Raw genomic sequence first — 21087 nt, 5'->3', positions numbered from 1 at the left:
AACATTCACAGGCTTCTTATGTGTTTCTAGGGTCTGCTCCATAAAGCAAGCTTAGCAAATACGCCAGACTTACAGTACTTCAGTTAGTCTGACTCATTTTCAGTTGATTCGTTTCCATAAAGCAAATTCAACATAGTTCAGTTCATAGCTCGGTTAATATGACAACTTATGCTGGCAAACAAACCTGGTCTGGGGCAGCCCAACTGTCACGCTAGGACTGAGTTATAGAATAATATAACAGAATCACTTTAATGATCCCAGACTGGGAAAGTATCGTTGTTGAGTTGTTGTTTTACCAATAATCTTCTCAAACTGACCCTATAAGAAAGCTCAAATGTTCCTGCTGCCAAATGCAAACTTGCTTCCTGGAAGAACCTGCTCCTTCCTACTCTTCTCCTCCACATGAGAGCTACTGTTACAGAGTGTGAGGTGAAGAGGACAACGCAGTCGATAGTCAGACCTTGGCAGCAGCACCCACTGATGTACTAAACGCACACACATACACATTTTCTCGAGTGTCGGGAGACGCACAGCGAGGGGTGAGGCAGCCTGATTGATTGGCTGAGCCGGGGGCCTTGGTTGTGGTAAATGGTGTCCATGACACTGTTTGATTCACTGCACTGCCATCTGGTTCCTCCCATCCAGAGATGCTCCTGTGCGTTCACTTTATTTAAAGCACTTCTCGGCTTTCTGGCATTTTTACACTTTTCCTCTGTGATCTAAACATGCTCCTAACAAGCGTAAGGTACTAAAATGTAAAAGAAATCCACCAGGTGTCAGAACTCATTAATATTCAATTCTCATATATGTATAAAAAACGTCTGAACGACCTTTTTATTTGGTCCAAATAAAAAGATTTCCCGAGCTTCCTGCCTGTCGTGCTTACAGTTGCCTGAAGCTGTCACAAGTCAAGTCAAGTCAAGAGATCTGTGTTTGTTTGACCCACCCATCCACCCCAACCTTGTTCTTCTGTGGACTTTGTCCCTCCTTATACTACATCTCCTGACTTCCTCCTTTGCTCCTGTCATAATAACGACGCCCACTAGAGGCCGCCGGCACTACAAACGTAAATATGGGTCATAATCAGCTGCTTGCACATGTTTATTAGTGTTATCATAACCGCCCTGTGTTATGAGTTAGAGATTGCAGTTTGTCCGTTTCCTTCTTTCTTTACTTTTCTCCTGGTTTTCATTTGAGAGATGGTCCGAGGCGTGGTCACGCTGTGTGTGTGTGTGATAAAGACGTATACAAGCAATGCATACAGGCTGCACAGTGTTGCTAGCTTTTGGAGATGCTACTCAAACCACACTGCAGCTTCACACCGTTACAGCTTATGAAAACCCTCAATGTCAATGTCAATTTTTGGGGATCCATCCACCAACAACAACCTAAACTGGACTAAAGTAATGAGACAGAGCTCGATGCTCACACGTACAGAGACTAGGTGGGTGGGGCCTTGTCAGAGGGACGCACGAACCACTAATCTTAAATAAGCTAACACACCTCAGCTGCTCGCCGGTCATTGAAAACCACCTGCATTCATTCTAAAAACACTCAAAATAAGTAGGTTCAATGAGAAGAACTTAAACACCTAAAAAAAGATGCTTGTTTAATGAGTACATGAGAGACATTATGCAGACGGTATTGGACATAATCCAAAAATGGAGCTAAAACTGGTCCTGACCTTTCTGTAACAGTCTGGGTCATTGGCCTCCATCAAGCTGACTGCAATTAAAAATGACCTAGCAGTTATTATTAACCACTCTATAAAATGTGTTTGTCTTTCTTGGGGTCTCTAACTTTCTCTCCTCTAATGCAGTTAAAGCTACATAATTATGACCAGTGTGCTTCCACTTAACAGCACTTGATTTCATTTCTCCATGCATCTAAATATTTTGTTCACAAATCACCATAATCATCTACTCCTGAAGTCATTGAGTTAAGTGTTTCCAAGAGCATGGACCATTCAACCTGAATCTGAATAATATTGCTCGGACTTTCTGGGAACCATCACCTTCTCGTGGTGGAGAGGTTTGTGTGTCCTTTTGAACCTGAGGGCTGTGTTGTCTGGAGCCTAGTGCTCCTGGTAGGGTCTCCCATGGTAGAGTGGTCTCAGGCGAGGGGCCAGACTAGGAATGGTTCAAAAAGACTCAATGGACAAACAAGGAAAAGGGACCCTGCCTGGAGGAAGCCTGGGGCCCCCGTCTGGAGCCAGGTCCAGACGGAGGGCTCGCAGGCGTTGCAGTCGCTCTACCGCACCGTTGTGATGAAAAGAGAGCTGAGCCGGAAGGCAAAGCTCTGGATCTACCGGTCAATCTTCGTTCCTACCCTCACCTGTGGTCATGAAAGCTGGGTCAGGACCGAAAGAACGAGGTCGCGGGTCCAAGCGGCCGAAATGTGTTTCCTCAGGAGGGGGTCTGGAGTCTCCCTTAGAGAGAGGGGGAGAAGTTCAGCATCCGTGAGGAACTCGGAGTAGAGCCGCTGCTCCTTTGCGTTGAAAGGAGCCAGTTGAGGTGGTTCAGGATCATCTAGTAAGGATGAACCCTGGGCGCCTCCCTAGGGAGGTGTTCCAGGCACGTCCAGCTGGGAGGAGGCCTCGGGGAAGACCCAGGACCAGGTGGAGAGATTATATCTCCACTCTGGCCTGGGAACGCCTCAGGATCCCCCATTTAGAGCTGGTTAATGTGGCCCGGGAAAGGGAAGTTTGGGGTCCCCTGCTAAAGCTGCTGCCACCGAGACCCGACCCCAGATAAGAGGCTGAAGATGAGATGAGATGACTTTGTTGCATGTTTTGTTGGAAATGAACTTATCCCAGATGTTGCACCTTTGCTGGTTTTTTACAAAACTTGAACGGACATTTTCTATTCTGAAGGTGTGGAGTTAAAGGTGAGACGCCTGAGTTTTTATCTTCATTATTAGCATTACACAGCGGAGGGTGAAAAAGGATGAAATTCACATTTTGACACTGCATAGTTTCTTTGCTGGACTTCCTCATGTGAGCTGTAGAATAATAATAAGTCTCCACAGGGAGCCTAAATGATCTCAGCAAACTCTGGAGTCTAATGAGTTATCTGCAAAGAGATCGTTTGACTATAGCGTATTTACATGAGCCATAATAAGCCTGAAATAAGTTGGGTTTTTATAATGAGCGCTGTGTTTGGTTTGGCTTGTTTGCCCTCTCCACCCGTGCACTTTTTCATGAGGAGTCTACAGGGTCATGCATCTCTGTTGTGATACGTCCCTGAGATGCGGAGAAAATTAGGCTGTAGTCATCGACTGCCTCTCAATCAGCTGTCAAATAATTCAAACCTGAAGTAGCTGGGATTCATTTTTGAGTTTAATCAAGGTGTCACGCCGCGGTGAGATCTGTCCTGTCTTTAGGTTTTTGTCTTGTGAATTTCCTGTTTTACTTTGAAAAGTAACTCTCCTCTAGTTCCAGGTCACTTGTCCTTCCTCTTGTTTCACCGGTCTGACGTCCTCCCCTGAACCTTGATCGTTTCCACCTGTGGTTCCCCCCTCCCTTCATGTGTATATAGTCCGTGTCTTTGTGCGTCTTGTCGACTGTTTTTGAATCTTTTCATCGACCAAATCTGCAGTAAACACTCCACCTCCGCATCACACCAACGTCAACCTTTCGCCGCCATTGTTTTAAATATCCGCGCATGGTCCCTCCTTCTTTTTTCTACGTCCCAACAGGCGCACAGGAAATGACCTCAGAGCCGCCGTAGGCCTCGTGCTCGTACACGTGCGCACGCTCGTGCTCGTACACGTGCAAACGCGCTTCACAAAAGCCCACCTCTCCCAAACGGGCCGTGGACGGCAAGCGTGCCGCACCTAGGCGTGGGGCGGTTGCACTCACACTGGTCAAACGAACTAGACTTTACCCGTAAAACCTGTTTGGGCACGGTACGGATGGACAGTGTGAGTGCGCCCTTAGTGTCCTCGCTCAGGTCTCTTTTCCTAAGTTTAACCCTTTTTGAATGCTCTTTTTTCCCCCCTTATTTTTCCTCTGGATGGAGCAACTTGTTTGTGTTTTTTTAGCTCTGTGCCTCACGTTTTGGCTTTAAGAATTAAATTCAGTTTTGATCTGCGAACCTCCGCATCTGAGTCCTCATTCGTGCCCGGGCCTGACACAAGGATTTTGTGCCAGCCCCTTTGTCATGAATATTCCATTTTTTAGTTTCTGGATTGAAATTTGCATCGCTCTTAATTGAGTCACCGGTTGTTATTTCTTTTGTAACCTTATTTTCCTTCAGCCATCGTGCCTGCTGTGATACTGGTGTTTATCCGTCAAGTGCTCCTTGGAAAAATCACAATCTTAATATGAATGCACATAAAAACGAGTAGAACGCTTTTGTTCTGACAAAGCCACACGCTGGCTAATCAGAATAGAGATTTAAAACACAGTCCATGCAGAAAGAAGCATGAAAAGAGTTCCTCCGCTGCCTCATCTCTCTTTTTACTCCTCTTCTGGTTAAAAATACCAGTAGGCTGACAGACAATGAGCTATAAGCACAATGGAAGTGTGGCGGAGCCTGCCACCCACTCACAATCTCACTGTGTCTTCCAACCCCTTCCACACTCAGCCTCTCGCTCGCTCTCTGTTCTCTCCTCCCTCCGCTCTCACCACCCATTGATTCAGTGTCATTCTTTGAGATGGATGACAACATTCATTTTTTTTTAACCAAAGTAGAAAAGACTAGTTAGATTCATCAGGTTCAAACGAGTCATTTTTTTAAAAATCCCAGAGGAAATCCGACCCAGAGTCAGGCTAACTTTGGCCTAATGGGTGGACACATTAAGGATTGTTGGGTTGAGTGATGAGACAAACTTTCTCTGGGTCTATTTCAGTCAGGGCCAGACGATGTTGTTGGTAGGGAGATATAATGATTCAGTGTTTGGCAGTAATGAGTTCTTTAGCCGCGTGGAGGCACCACAACAAGCTCCAACGGCACAGCCCGGCCGCCAGCAAGAAATGTTGGCATTGTACGTTTCTGCAAAGCACAGAAACGTTGATGTTACGCGTTTTTGGAAACTTTTTGATGTTTATCCGACTCACAGAGAGTGAGACTCGGCTCTGTCAGTATCCTCCTCTCTTCCTTTTGTGTGAGTTTGTCTCCCTCTGTCTGTGTTTCCCTGCATGTGTGTGTCCCTCTCGTTTCCTGTCGTCTAGGTCCGGTAGGCGTTCCCCCCAAGCTGCAGCCTGTTACGCTGATCACCTGGTCTAGTACTTATACCCTGAGCGGACAGGCATGCAGCGCCGGACCGTTGTATTCCTTCATTGGTAAAACATTTCCCCCCGGATTGGCGTCCCCTTTCTTGTTGTGGTTATCACGCTCCCTGCGCTAAGTATACTCTAATCGTGTTTGTTTCTGTTTCTCCGTAGTTTCCTGTTTTCCTGTTTCCTCGTCCGTCTCCCTGATTCTTCCGTCGTCTCCTCGTTCCTGTTTTTCCCCTCGACCGTCTCGTCATTTGTATTTCCTGTTTTCCCTGTAGTGTTTTGCGTTTTGTTTGTAGTTATTATATATTTGTTTGTACTTTTACTCCGTGTCCGTGTCTACATTGGGTCCGCCCGTTTTTGTGTGTTATCTCTGCACCGTTCATGACACACAGGGCTGTCAGCTGACTCCAATGCAAATCCATCTGTGTCATCGCTACTCACTCAGATCAAGAAGTCAGGAGGTCAGATTACGTAGTATAATCCACCCCAAACAAATGTGTTTGTCTTTCTTGGGGTCTGGGGGGCTCTGGGCTAAGGAAAACTCCAATCAGGGAGGAGGTTGGGGTCGATGGTTGGGTCACACAGGACTTTCATCACCCAGACCGGTTTGATTCCCTTTCATGTCCCAACCCAAGCTACATAAATAATGTATCAAGATAATGTTACTGTGTGAACACCTGAATCAAGATAATGTAATGCACACCACATTTACACCATGCGCAGCACGAGGAGCAATTTGTGGTTCAGTGTCTTGACCAAGGACACTCTGACATGTGGACCAGTGAAGCTGGGGATCAAATCGCCTATCTCTCAATTGCAGGACGGCCCACTCTACCACTGATTCACAGCCGCCCCTCATGCATGTCTCACTCAGCCTCGAGCTATTCAGTGTTAGCCACGTCTGGCTGTTAGCGACTCTCCCAGATTTCTCCATTAAAAGTGTCTCAATGGCTTATTTGTTGTATGTAATTGCCGAAAAAGACCCTGAGATGAATTTACGCTGTAATTACAGTTTGATATGTTTCTATAATAAAGATCTGTTTCCAGTTTTAACGTGACGGATGAACTTTGTCTGCTGAGAACTTCAGACAACATTAAGAAATAACATCACATGAGCATTCGTCAAGGCTGCCTCTCTGTTGTTATGGCTGTCTAGGTTTCAGGCACAGCTGGCAGTCAGGTGCCAGAACAGCCAGCTCTGTCTACTCCCACTAATCAGAGCTCGTGTTGGCGAGGTCATTTCTAATGAGCGACCTTGCGGTTGTCTTGGCACTGCCGTCACATGCCCAAACACATTAAAGTTAAGGAGTAAACACGGGCTACGTGCAAACACACCTTTAGTCGCTCCGCACATCAGTCGGTAAGATGCACCGAGGCAGTCAGTCATTAAATGAGTTAATCGCAGTTAGTTAAGTCACTCATTGATTCAGCCACTCGCTCGTTCGCTCGCTGCAGCAATCACATAGTCATTTGCCTTTTCAAGTACAGACAACTCACATTGTTTTTCTCCTTATGTTGCTCCCAGTTTAAATTTAGATTTGCTCTGTTTCTCCCTCTCTCCGTTTCCTGATTGCTCTTGTTCCCCCACCTCTCTCTTTGTTTCTGGTCCCTTTGTTTGTTTATTTACTCGCTTCTTTCCTTCTGCCTCAGCGGGCGTACTTCTGAAAATACCTGTTCTCATCTGCAGGTGCTATAATTTTATGTGAGTGTGATTACACATGTAGCTTGCACTGACTTGCGGTTTGAGACGCGGCAATCAGGGAGCTGAAGGATGAGAGCCACCCGCAACACGGCCCCAACTCACGGTTATTTTTAGAATATGACGGCGTCCGTTTAGTATCTTTGCACGTGCGCGTATGTACGTGGGTCGTCTGCATACGTTTATCTTATTTTGTAAAAGTCATCAACACCTTGTATTTGCAAGTAGGACGGCGTTATTTCATGAAAATGAATAACTCCAGATGCCGCGCGGTCCCGCAGAGTCTGCCTGGATGTGCAGCGCCAACTGTTGCTGTAGAGGAAGTAAATGACATCTTGAAATAACCAGGATAAACATGCCAATCATGTATTGTTTAGTTTATCATATTATGATTGGTAGGGATGCACGCAACTCAGGATTTTGCCAGATGAATTAGATCTGGTTGTTCAGTACAAATATTTGACGATTGTTTGCTTCTTTTGTTCGTGACAGTTTGTGTATGTGCGGCTTGTTTTTGTCATGTTAATAAAAGCACATCCTCCAAAAAGTGACTTAATGTGAGTATAAATACACTGCATGTTGCTTTTTTCCAGACAGACTATAAAGCAACGCTTTGTCAAGCTGCAAATGGGGTTTGGCGGTATGTTCGGCATGACAGTGACCTTCATGCAATATAGGGCGCACTCACACTGTCCTTCCGCACCGCGCCCCAGGCTTTAGGGTCCTTGTCCCCCAGTGCGGAAGGACAGTGTGAGTGCACCCTCAGTCAACTGAGTTGTCTCCCACTGATGACTCGAGTCTTTGACTTGCAGAGGGCAGCCCTCTTTAAAGGTCCACGGCCTGTTTACACATTAGGTCAAAAGAACATTTTTGATGTGGTGTTGTTTTTTATTTGTTTTTGTTCACTTCACATGGGGTTGGAGGTAATGGATGCGAGATAAGGCAACACTATTCAAGAGAACTTTATTTATCCCCAGGGGGTAATTAATAGCGTGCTCACACTGTCCTTTTGGCCGCGGCCAAAACCGGTTTTTCAGCTAAAGTCTAGTACCTTTAAGTAGTGTGAGCGCACCCGCTCTGCGCTCAACTGCGGCCAGCGGACCGTCCACGGCCCGCTTGAAAGAGGTGGGCTTTAGCGGAGCCGTTTGCACATGTACGAGCACGAGCGTGCGCACGTGTACGAGCACGAGCCCTACGGCAGTAGCGTTTTGTCCGCCTGTTCGGACATGTAAATAGAAGGACGGACCATGCGCGGACATTTAACAACAACAACAATGGCGGTGAAAGGTTCATGTTGGTGTGATGCGGAGGTGGAGTGTTTACTGCAGATTTGGTCGGATGAAAATATTCAAAAACAGTCGACAAGACGCACAAAAACTCAGAGGTCTATGGAAAGATTTGTAATCAAAGCCACACACACGCGATCAATGCGTGTGACGTGTTACGGCGTGATGACGTATGGACAGCAAGACGCATTGGCCGTGGCCCAGGCAGTGTGAGTACAAACGGGGCTGGGGCGCGGGGGGAGAGGGAGGGGGGACAAGTACCCTAAAGTCCGGGTCGTGGTCCGGGAGGACAGTGTGATCACGCTCTAAGATATGTTTACCGGTTTGTGATTGCGTTTGATTGTAAACGCTTCCAAAATAATAAAAAAAGAAACATTTCTGTATTTCATAACCTTTTTCTTTTCTATTCCAAGTTGGATTCTTTATACTCTATAAACTCTATAAACTGCACGTCATAAATAACTTGTATCAACCCGATGAACGGCAGCTCTTCATGCGGAGGTATGCAAGAGAGATTTGACAGTTCTCATAATCAGCGTTCCTGAATGGCCGCATAAAACTAAATGTTTCGCAACGCTACCGCCTCGGTAACATTCATTCATTACAAATATTTTACCAACATGTAAGAGGAACAGAGGCTGACGGAGTGTCATCAGAGCAGCACACTGTGAGAGAAACAAAGACCCGACATGGTAAATGGTAAATGTACTTGTACTTATAAAGCGCCTTTCTAGTCTTCCCACTAGTCAAGGCACTTTCACAGTGTTTGTCACATTCACACGTTCACACAGACATTCACACTGATGGCAGTGGACATCTACAGACCATCTAATCTGACCATTCACACCACATTCACACACCCATGCGCAGCACAGGTTAGGTTAGGGTTAGGATACAAGACCGGAAAATATATAAATATATTATAATTTATACAATAAAAGTAAATTAAAAAATAAGCCAAGCCATGGATAGTGAACATAACAATAATCATTTTTCATTCAGTTTATTTTCATCATCTTCAACCTCTTGTCCCTGTCGGGGTCTCGGGGGGCTGGAGCCGATCCCAGCTGACATATGGCGTGAGGCGGGGTCCACCCTGGACAGGACGCCAGTCTATCAATGGACACATAGAGACGAACAGAGACAGACAACCATTCACACCTACGGGTGATTTAGAGTCATCAATGAACCGAACACCTGCACGTCTTTGGACTGTGGGAGGAAACCGGAGAACCCGGAGAAAACCCACGCAGACACGGGGACAACATGCAAACTCCACACAGAAAGGACCCCAGTCAGGGTGCGAACCTGGAACCTACTCGCTGTGAGGCGACAGTGCCAACCACTACACCAAAAAAAGACATTCAGATGAAGAAATGATCATTAATGAACAGGGTTGTTGTGACTCTTACAACACGACAGGATCACTCGCACATTTACCTCAAAGAAATTCTAAATATGAGAAAATTAGCGAACGCCGTGAATTCTGTGAAATCACTCATACAAGCAACTAAAGAAGAAATCTGTTCGACAGCAGCGTCTGTTGTGACCTTGGATCAAGGAGAAATCAGAACACGCTGTCACTATCACTGTAGTGACTCTGTAACTAAAGTGTGTGATTAGATCGGTGATCTTGTGATTATATTGTTGAATGTGATGTTCAATGGCTCATGACTCATCTACTCGGCACAGCTATCTCTATTCTAAAACAGGATGTCGTTCTGCAGGGAGTGGGAGATCAGCCGACTCAGAGCCCGTCAGCTCATCACTCATGATCCCACATGATGAGCTTCTGGTGAAAGGTGGCCATGGCGTGGGATGTGACCGCGACTCCCGGTATAGTATATGTGAGGCGTTTCAAATGTTGGTATAGGGTTCGCTGCGCATCTTCCAGCAGCATGCAGCTGAATTAGGTGCCTCTCAGACAGCAATTACAGAATAAAGGAACTGGAGGACCGGTTGATTTACGGCCTTTAACTGTGATAATTCACCGATCTAAAGTTTTCTTGAAAGTCCACTCACCTGTGCTGGAGAGTAGAGCTGACATCGATGGTGTGTGAGTCCCTCATGAGCTGCATCGCCGCCTCCTCCTCCGTCTCGCACAGGCACCATCAGTCCGCCACTTGGACCCCCGGCTGTCCCTGCAGTAATTGCCCCAGACGTTCCCCCGACCACGCCGGACCCGCTCGCAGCTCCACCGGTGGCTCCGGCGATGGTGCCGATGCCCCCCATCATGCAGCAGAGGCCTCCCTGAGCCAACTCCAGCTCGAGCTCGGCGTCCATCTCAGCATCCTCTTGCGCCTCCTTGTTGGAATCGTCCAGGTGCTTCATGAGCACGGCCACCACCACGTTGATCAAAACGAACTGGGCTGTGAGCACGAAGGACACAAAATACATCGGGGAGATGAACTGCAGTCCAGCGTGGCAGCCGTAGTCGGAGGCCTGATGACCCGGTGGGCACTCCCTTAGTGTGTCCTGGTGGGTGGTGGTATTGAGATAGTTTGGGGAGAGGAAGGGTTCAGAGAAAAGAAGAATGGGTGGACAAAAAGGAAAAGTATAATTCAGTGAGAAGAACACAAAGAGGAGGGGAAAGGTGTAGAGAGAGACTGTCTGTTAGTTGAAGTGTTTATAGTAAGAGCAGAAAGACACTGGTGGCACCTGTAGATGAGTAAAAGGGTTGTATGGCATCACACACATGCTCATGGGAATGCATCTGCATGACAACAGGGAGTCACTTGTAATAAAAGCCTTGCTCAATAGCAGCACTAGTTGTCACAAACATCACGTCTCATCTCATCTTCAGCCTCTTATCCGGGGTCGGGTCGTGGGGGCAGCAGCTCCAGCAGGGGACCCCAAACTTCCCTTTCCAGGGCCAAATTAACCAGCTCTAACTGGGGGATCCCGAGGCGTTCCCAGGCCAGTGTGGAGATCTAATCTCTCCACCTGGTCCTGGGTCTTCCCCGAGGCCTCCTCCCAGCTGGACGTGCCTGGAACACCTCCCTAGGGAGGCGCCCAGGGTTCATCCTTACCAGATGATCCTGAACCACCGCAACTGGCTCCTTTCAACGCAAAGGAGCAGCGGCTCTACTCCGAGTTCCTCACGGATGCTGAACTTCTCCCCCTCTCTCTAAGGGAGACTCCAGCCCCCCTCCTGAGGAAACACATTTCGGCCGCTTGTACCCGCGACCTGGTTCTTCGGGTCCTGACCCAGCTTTCATGACCATAGGTGAGGGTAGGAACCAAGATTGACCTGTAGATCCAGAGCTTTGCCTTCTGGCTCAGCTCCCTTTTCGTCACAACGGTGCAGTAGAGCGACTGCAGCAACGCCCCCTGCTGCTACCTTTCATATAAATATGATTAAATAATGAATTATTTGTTTCATAAAATGTGAGAAAATACTTTAAAAAAGGCCTATCTGAACTTCCCATTGCTCACATTATCTTCAAATTGCTTGTTTGTTCTGCCTAAAAGTCCAAAGATACTGAGTTTACGGTAGACTTGTTTTACCTCTGACATTTGGACTCGTAGCAGGAAAAGCAAAGTTCAATACATTTTATTTATAGTGTCAAAACATGACAAACTACACCTTCCTTATAGAACAGTTCACGTGCACATTCTTTGATTCACAGGGGACCAAACGATTCGCCAGTGAGCCAACAGCAAGTCGTAACAGCAACATGAAAAACATCGACTTGGAAATAGTGCCGATGAAAACCTTCCGGTGGCAGGACGGACTGGGCTCTGTGGTGGGTGGTGGGTGGGTGGGGTATAATCCCAGAGAGGCACCGCAACCACTTGTATGTCCAGCATGAGCTTAAGCACTCCCTCAGGAAGACAGGAACCTTCAGGTGAACATCCTCTGGGGCTGCAGTAGCTTAGTCCAGAGGTGACTCAGCTAGGAACCGGAGGGTCGCCGGTCCCTGTGTGGACCATGAGTGGAGTGTGGACTGGTGGCTGGTGGCTGGAGAAGTGCCAGTTCATCTCCTGGGCACTGCTGTTGAGCAAGGCGCCGGACCTCCAGCTACTCGGGGCGCCGATCCACTGGCAGCCCCCTCGCTCTAACGTCTCTCCATTAATTGCATGTATATAGGTCCTGTTTGTGCATGTGTGTGTATTTCGAGCCTGTGTGTGTGTAACATGCATAATAATACATAATAAAGTAATTCTTCTTCTTAACAATCCGGCTTGTTGATACTTTAAGGCGTCTTTTCCTTTACAGTCACTCACTCTTGCCGAGAGCCTGAGCAGCACTGATGAACTCTTCCAGATATGAGCTGTGATAACATCGTAAGAGCTTAAGGTACTTGATTTGAAATTGATTGAGGTGAAAGATGATAGAGTAAATTTGAATCATTATTCATACTTAGAAGTTGTTGAGTGCACATTTTTCAACAGCATCGTTGCGCACAGGGCACACTCATTATTCACTCATTTCCCCAACGAGTATTTCCATCTGAACTGAAGACCTTCAATTATAATTTCTTCCTTCTGTGCTGAGATTGGTGTAAAACAAGTTTAGGCAGCTCAGAAATATAATGCGTGTACTTATCTCTGCTCCCTTTCTGATCTATGAGATGAGGTGACGGTGAGGGAAGTGAAAAATGAACAAGCTTAGCGTATTGCATTGCCCAGTGCCAATGGACGAGCGTGACATGAACAAGTCATTGAACTAAAGCAAACGTAAACTGAAGTACCTTCATGATGCCGTTCCAGTTGTCGCCGGTGGAAACCTGGAAGAGTGTGAGGAAGGCCATTCCAAAGTTTTCAAAGGTGGCATGTCGGCTCATTCCTTCACAGGGGTAGTCAGCGTTGCACACTGAGAGAAGACATGATGAGAAAAAGGAGGATATGAGAGGGTTTCTTTGTTGTGTCTCTTCGTGTCTGTTAATACTGCATGGGTCAGATCAGATCTAAAGAGAAAGGACTGGATCACACTGATTCGCAGTCTAGTAGTCAAAGGGCGCACTCACACTGTCCATCTGACCGTGCCCCGTGCTTTAGGGTACTTGTCCCCCCCTCCAGGCCCGTTTGTACTCACACTACCTGGGCCTCGGAGAATGCTTCTTGCTGCCTATATGTCATCACGCACGTCACGTCATGGCGATGCGTGGATTTGTTTCCAAATTTTTCCGTAGACCTCTGAGTTTTTGTGCGTCTTGTCGACTGTTTTTGAATATTTTCATCGACCAAATCTGCAGTAAACACTCCACCTCCGCATCACACCAACGTGAACCTTTCACCGCCATTGTTTTAAATGTCCGCGCATGGTCCCTCCTTCTTTTTTTATGTCCCAACAGGCGCACAGGAAATGACCTCAGAACCCCCGTAGGCCTCGTGCTCGTGCTCGTACATGTGCAAACACGCTTTACAAAAGCTCACCTCTCTCAGACGGGCCGTGGACGGCCAGCTGGCCGCAGCTATGCGCGGAGCGGTTGCACTCACACTGGTCAAACGCACTAGGCTTTAGCTGAAAAACCTGTTTTGGCCCGGTGCGGAAGGACAGTGTGAGTGCGCCCTAATTCCAATTTAATTACAACAGTGTGGCCTGGCAGAAGGGCAGCCCTGATGCTGATGAGCCACATGGTGGGGTGATAATTGGTGACAGTGGGGACAATCCTGTTTTGTGTAGAGTTATTAAAGTTTTTTTTGTTGCTTGATAAGCTTCAAGTTAGTGGTAGAGCAGACTTACCCAGCTCTCCAAACAGCTCCACGCCCAAAGCTGCGTAGATGAAAAACAGCAACATGAAGAGCAGACCGAGGTTTCCCACCTGTCACACAAAAACAAAACATTCACACGTAATTAAGAGGTAACTCATAAAGTTATTATATTTCATCAAGTGGTGGGTCAGAGTTTGTAGATACTGATTCATCAGTTAAACCATACCCACTGCTGTAACTTTGAATTCAGTATGTATGAGGGCTTTGAGACTTGTGTAGGGCGGCTCTGAGCTCTTCCAGTTCAAAATCTCCCGAGGCGCCGGTGTCGTCACGTCACGTCTTTATTTTTAGAGCTTTATCACCGCAAAGATAGAAAGGCCCATCTGTGTGAGCAGATCGGCCGGACACTGAATGCTGCTGCTTATGAGTGTTGAGCTTCTGTCACTGTACATGTTATAAGTTGTTGTTAGCCGGTGAGTCAACCCTCTGTTAACGTAGCATATTTGTTTACTGGCAGAAAGTTGCCGTCAGGGCGCTGGGGAACACTTAATCGCAGTTCCTGGAAGCGTTCCAGTTGGTATTGTTTCTGTGACAATGGCATTCATGTTAGCTAGGTGGCTACACAGCTAACAACAAGCTAACAACAAGCACATAAAAGCACACCACTCTGATCGCTCTGCAAAAATGGACTTTTCCCTTTTCTGAAAAGTTCAGAGATTCTCAACTAGAAGTGGTCGGAGCAGTGCTCGAAAACAAAATGGCTGAATATGACCTCTCCTCATAAGGAAGAATTTAAAAAAAATGGTAGCGCTCAGAAAATAGCCTCTTGTGGACACAGGCCCAGTTAGCAGCATAGCTAACGTTAATGTCATTGTCATAAAATGAAAACCAATGTGCAGCCAGCACGTATTGATTAAGCTAGTGAAACATGGATTTAGATAGATAAGGGCTTAGAGGCCACGAAACTCAACAGGAACATCCAAACATTTCTTTTGAATCAGAAATAGTTGGAAACAGCAAAATTGGACGCTAGCGCATGCATGCACGCACGCACGCACGCCATCTACCTTTCTAAACCTGCACGTAGTAGCAAGGGATAATGGGTAATCCTCAAAGCAACGGAGGATTACAATGAGAGCATATGCGCTCTTTGTCCAAAGCAGATGATTGAACTCCACCATTACCCTTTGTTATATAACGCAGGCAGATCAAATAAACGGCTGTTACCCAAACCTGATCAGGTCACACAAGCAAGGACAGCAAAAAGCCCTTCCTGCCTCAAATCACAGGAAATCACTCTCTTACCCCGTTTGGGGGAAGTTTGACTAGCCAACTTCTTAACAGGCAGGAGTCCATCCATGCAGAGAAAGTGTCCCCAAATTCGAGATACGTATGCTGTGGTAATGGCTCCCTGTGGTGCACCATCAGGCACCAAGCAGTATGCCATTAGCTAAGTCACCTCACAGGGAAGGAAATGGGCTGCTTTTGAATACATGACTGTAGAATTCCCTTATTAGGCAAATGAAGAGTGAGAGTGCATTAGCAAAGGATGAGACATACAGTTTTAGGAAAGGGTGACACAGGAGAAAGAGAGGATAGAACAAGGGAGGGTGAAGTGAGGGAATTTGGCGAGGTACAGTAAGTCGAAGCCGAGAGAGAGCATAGCTTTCTTTCACTCCCCAGTTGTGCATGCCGATGTTTCCTGGTGGATATTAAAAGCAATGTTAGCCTGAGGCAGCATTGCAATGTGAGCCCATGTGATGTCTTCGGATCCCTCGGGCACAGAGTGAAAGCACACCGCAGGAATGGGGATGCAGCGGTATGAGAAGCAGATCGTTTGATGCTATAGAAGCATTAGAGCTGGCACCTAGGCAACTCGTGAGTAACACACTTAAAATGGACTTTGATATTTATACCTTTGGTTTCCATAGCAAACAGAACCTGCTTCAAACTTTAAAGACTGTTTACTGGATGTGTCATTCTGGGTCTTTCTCGACTAATGCAACCTTGGCTCAGTTAAACGTGTCATGGTGCAACATGTCTTTGACCCAGGTCACTACATCTACCTCAAACCGCAGCGAAATAACTAACACCAACATCTGCGGTGAAAGAGGATCCTCACCTCATCCTGTGTTTTATGAGCATCTGATTTAGGGAAATATCATATAAACACAACAATTATTAACTCTATTCTTATGATTTCTAATCGTTAGCAATGGAGACGTTCTATTGCAGCTTATCACTGGACTTACTTTGTGATTGTTTCCCTTTTTAATGGTTGATCTGATTTCCACAAAATAAATATGGGAAGCTCACAGACTCTACTGTAAAAGGGTAACAATACATGCTTACTATCAAACTGCAGTGGCTTTGTCTTCTTTTAAGCTCTGCAGGAGTAAGCTTGAATAATAAAGTCTATGCTGCATATCTGTTAGTCTGAAATACACTGTAGTGGGTTTATTTGGGATTTAGCCAGAAGAGAAAAAATCAAGTGTTTAAGGGATGACCTCGGGATCATGTTCACGAGTGAGGGGAGGATGGAGCGTGAGTTTGGCCGGAGAATCGGAGCAGCGGGGGCGGTGCTGCAGTCGCTCTACCTCACCGTTGTGACGAAAAGAGAGCTGAGGAAGGCAAAGCTCTGGATCTACCGGTCAATCTTCGTTCCTACCCTCACCTATGGTCATGAAAGCTGGGTCAGGACCCAAAGAACGAGGTCGCGGTTCAAGCTGCCGAAATGGGCTTTCTCAGGAGGGGGTCTGGAGTCTCCCTTAGAGAGAGGGGGAGAAGTTCAGCATCCGTGAGGAACTCGGAGTAGAGCCGCTGCTCCTTTGCGTTGAAAGGAGCCAGTTGAGGTGGTTCAGGATCATCTGGTAAGGATGAACCCTGGGCGCCTCCCTAGGGAAGTGTTGCAGGCACGTCCAGCTGGGAGGAGGCCTCGGGGAAGACCCAGGACCAGGTGGAGAGATTAGATCTCCACACTGGCCTGGGAACGCCTCGGGATCCCCCAGTTAGAGCTGGTTAATGTGGCCCGGGAAAGGGAAGTTTGGGGTCCCCTGCTAAAGCTGCTGCCCCCGCGACCCGACCCCGGATAAGCGGATGAAGATGAGATGAGATGGAGATAAGGGATGTCAATGATGGCGAACCTGAGTCTCATTAACTGTTTTAAAAAGGGAAATGCATCATGGTGCCTGTAGGCCTTTTCCCCAGACTAACCCGGCAGTATGACTCTGCCGAAACAGAGCTAACGCAGAGGTTTTGATTATAGATTATGGGAGACGTTTGTATAATGTTTAGGAGGAAAAGCAGTGAACCTAACCTTTAAAGACAGCGTAGTCCATGGGTGTCAAAGTCAGGGCCCGTGGGCCAGATCCGGCCCGTGAATGAATGATCTTGGCCCCCGGGATGATGTTTGATTAGTATTAGAACCGGCCCGCACGCCACAGCCGCCTGCTGGTGTTTTTCACGCACCAAAACTACATTACCCACAATGCAACGGTAGCCCACAAACTCACCGCAGCGCCGCAAGTGCCCTCCCCAATAATGGCTAAACGGAAGGTGGATGATGAGCACAGGGTGTTGTTCACATGTTCACAAAGCTGTGTCTTTATCTTGATATTAAGGAACATGTTTTATTTTTTGAAGGACATTTTCTTTTTTGCTGTTTGCCTGTTTGAAAATGTTTTCCTTGAAATTACTGACAGAGAAAATATTTGATTATTCATTATTATTAAATAAAACACGGTACACTGTGTTAGGTCTTGGTTCAATAGGTTATATGCATCATTTTAATATGTTTTAATAAACATTGAACCAGTCCGGCCCTCGGCTTGGAGCAAATTTGTTTTTTTGGCCCTCTGATGTGTTTGACTTTGACATCCCTGGCGTAGTCGGTCTAAGCTTCCATCGTAAAAAACAAGTCCACAAAATCTGATGAAATCGGTTCAAATGACGGAGCAAAAAGTGGACGAAGACAATGACATTAACGTTATTGATTTGAGAACTGAAGCGGAGGGAGATGAATGTCATTTTACCTCAGTGTGTGTGAACCTGGTCATATTTGTGTTAATGTGTATATCTGTGTATGTCTACACAAATCCCCCCCAAAGGGCTCTAGTCAGAGCTTCTGGCTGCACGCAGACTCATGTCTTTATAAATGCCTTTAATAAGCCAGTCCAGATCCATTTGTGTATTTGTTTCTCTGGTTTCTAACATTAAAAGAAAGAAATAAAGATGTATAATGTTAGGAAATGGCAATTAGAGGCAGAACTTGAATCTCTTTCAAGTGTTTTATGTGCAGAAAAGACGTATTACACCCGGGGAGGACGCAGAGAGTCGCTTTAACTGCAATGTACAGAGAGAAGAAGTAGCTTCTTGCATATTTTGGTCATGTGACCTTGTAATTTCATTTTGAATATCATATATAGATAATTTTTATAATATACAAATTGTAAACATAAACGTTATAGATCAATATACATCAACAGAAAACTAACAAGAACTCAGGCTGTTGCTTAGTAACTGAATTCAATTGACAAAGTCTATATTTTATCTCTGCATGCATAATTAAATACAATTAGGTGCTATTAGAAGTAATGCTATGATACAATTAGAGTTTATAGCACTATATGCAGCTTGACAAGGCTTATGAAAATATAAAGTTTTACAAAATGATCAGATGTCTCAATCTTGTTGCCATGTATACAGTTACTGTCTTTGTGTGTATATATTTATGTTTCCTGTCTTCAGACCCCTGGGCGCCTCCCTAGGGAGGTGTTCCAGGCACGTCCAGCTGGGAGGAGGCCTCGGGGAAGACCCAGGACCAGGTGGAGAGATTAGATCTCCACACTGGCCTGGAAACGCCTCAGGATCCCCCAGTTAGAGCTGGTTAATGTGGCCCGGGAAAGGGAAGTTTGGGGTCCCCTGCTAAAGCTGCTGCCCCCGCGACCCGACCCCGGATAAGAGGCTGAAGATGAGATGAGATGAGATGTCCTCAGACCCGTGCTGTATATTGCAGTTCATGTTCATACTTCCTGGGGCCTTGTTGTCACAGTAAACAGGTAACCAGCAAAGATGCACAAAAGTCCTGGTTCAAGTCTTTTCCATCCAGAAAAGCTACACCACACAACTCACCAATAACCAGTACACTGGCACGAGTAACATTATAGAACAGACAATGAATCTGATAAAAGCGTTTTCTTCTGTGCCACAGAGCTCCAGTGCAGTCATTAATCAAAAACAAGGTGCCACGCCATTACACTAGCTGACATGGGCCTTAATTATGTTACAAAGGGTTCATTTTGAGTTGATGCCACACACACACACACACACACACACACACACACACACACACACACACACACACACACACACACACACACACACACACACACACACACACACACACACACACACACACACACACACACACACACACACACACACACACACACACACACACACACACACACACACACACACACACACACACACACACACACACACACACGGTTCTGCTGCATCAAACACTAAGAAGCACCAAAATCTGCAGCTGAAAATAGTCATTCATTCATTCATCTTCATCCGCTTGTCCCTGTCGGGGTCGCGGGGGGCTGGAGCCGATCCCAGCTGACATCGGGCGTGAGGCGGGGTCCACCCTGGACAGGACGCCAGTCTATCACAGGGCACATAGAGACGAACAGAGACAGACAACCATTCACACCTACGGGTGATTTAGAGTCATCAATGAACCGAACACCTGCACGTCTTTGGACTGTGGGAGGAAACCGGAGAACCCGGAGAAAACCCACGCAGACACGGGGACAACATGCAAACTCCACACAGAAGGGCCCCAGCAGGGATTCAAACCAGGAACCCTCTTGCTGTGGGGTGACAGTGCAAACCACCACAGTCCACACCAAAGTCTCATCTCATCTCATCTTCAGCCTCTTATCTGGGGTCGGGTCTCGGGGGCAGCTGCTCCAGCAGGGGACCCCAAACTTCCCTTTCCCGGGCCACATTAACCAGCTCTAACTGGGGGATCCTGAGGCGTTCCCAGGCCAGTGTGGAGATCTAATCTCTCCACCTGGTCCTGGGTCTTCCCCGAGGCCTCCTCCCAGCTGGACGTGACTGGAACACCTCCCCACAAATTCATTTTTTACTCCTTTTTACGTGACATTTGGTAAAAACAACAGTGTCCATAAATTCACAGATTCATATCATCAGTGGAAACAAACAGGGAGGTGAAAAGTGATGAGTGACAGATTAACACATTGTTGACGTTGGTCTTTTCAAGGGATCGGCGACAAAGCAAAACCGAATATGACACTGCCAGCCTTGTGCTTTCATGCACCGACTAAGACCACCAGCGTTTGTACATAATAATAATAATACAATTCCAGGGCAAGCTAAAAAAATATATAACGGCAAGCAGAGCAAAGGTTAAAGAACGAGAAGTCCTTTTGTGAACCAAGGGATCAGATCTTGTCTAATTAGCAGCCGTGGGAAAGATAAATCCCAAATGAACGCCACAGACGTCTTCACACCTCGTAAATTAAATGAGAGGAACAGTGGGAAACTAAAAAGGTTTCGTAACATCGGGGGCAAAAATTTAGTCCTAAGCAGTCTTCCCTGAAAGTCGTAATTCTCCGGGAGATCCTATCGACTCCGATCGTTCATCATCCCACAAATGTTAATTAACTCCCAGGTGTCCTTGCGATAAGCTGAGGGAGGACGTCTGTGTGTGTGTGTGTGTGTGTGTGTGAGAGAGAGAGAGAGAGAGGGGACACATACCTGAGGCAGAGCTTGGACCACTGTGTCTAACAGAGCTCTCATCCCCGTTGCCATTTTCAGCAGCTTCAACACTGGAGAGAGAGCACAGGGTGAGACAGCTGTAGCGTCCGACAAACAAACTACCTGCGTGTCTGCGTGTGTGTGTGTGTGTGTGTGTGTGTGTGTGATGCTTTGGACATGAGTGTGTGGATGATACACTACAGCCACAGGCTGAGAGAAAGTGAAACAAAGGACAGAGAGACAAAAGACCCCACAGAGATAGAAGGAAATGATCAAGCCGGGTAAGTGGCGGACAGAGAGAGAGTGTGAGAGACACAACAGACGATCGATGGATAGAATAGGTTCACGAATCTCCATTAGGGACCCTTCACAGTCCCCAGAGGTCCAATTTCAGGAGGAACGCGGCTGACGATGCGGTCGGCAGCAGGGAGAAA

At 46.7% G+C, this 21087-nt stretch overlaps 1 protein-coding gene across 1 annotated transcript in view; it reads right to left on the bottom strand.

The window, feature by feature from the left end:
• The window catches only part of LOC310955259 (voltage-dependent T-type calcium channel subunit alpha-1I-like), a gene marked incomplete at its 3' end in the record, with an annotated part of 214196 nt that overhangs the window by 20190 nt on the left and 172919 nt on the right, over window positions 1-21087 (bottom strand). The window contains exons 29-32 of the mRNA XM_083925060.1: window positions 20654-20724; window positions 13896-13974; window positions 12901-13022; window positions 10229-10681 (exon numbers count right to left, since the gene is read on the bottom strand). Of these exons, the coding sequence (XP_083781186.1) occupies window positions 10229-10681; window positions 12901-13022; window positions 13896-13974; window positions 20654-20724 (725 nt within the window). The remainder of the gene's footprint in view (window positions 1-10228; window positions 10682-12900; window positions 13023-13895; window positions 13975-20653; window positions 20725-21087) is intronic.

The sequence above is a fragment of the Echiichthys vipera genome (assembly GCF_963691815.1).
Source record: "Echiichthys vipera genome assembly, chromosome: 2".
Taxonomy (NCBI): domain Eukaryota; kingdom Metazoa; phylum Chordata; class Actinopteri; order Perciformes; family Trachinidae; genus Echiichthys; species Echiichthys vipera.
The sequence above is the reverse complement of the archived record's forward strand: the minus strand, read 5'-3'. Positions and strand labels throughout refer to the sequence as shown.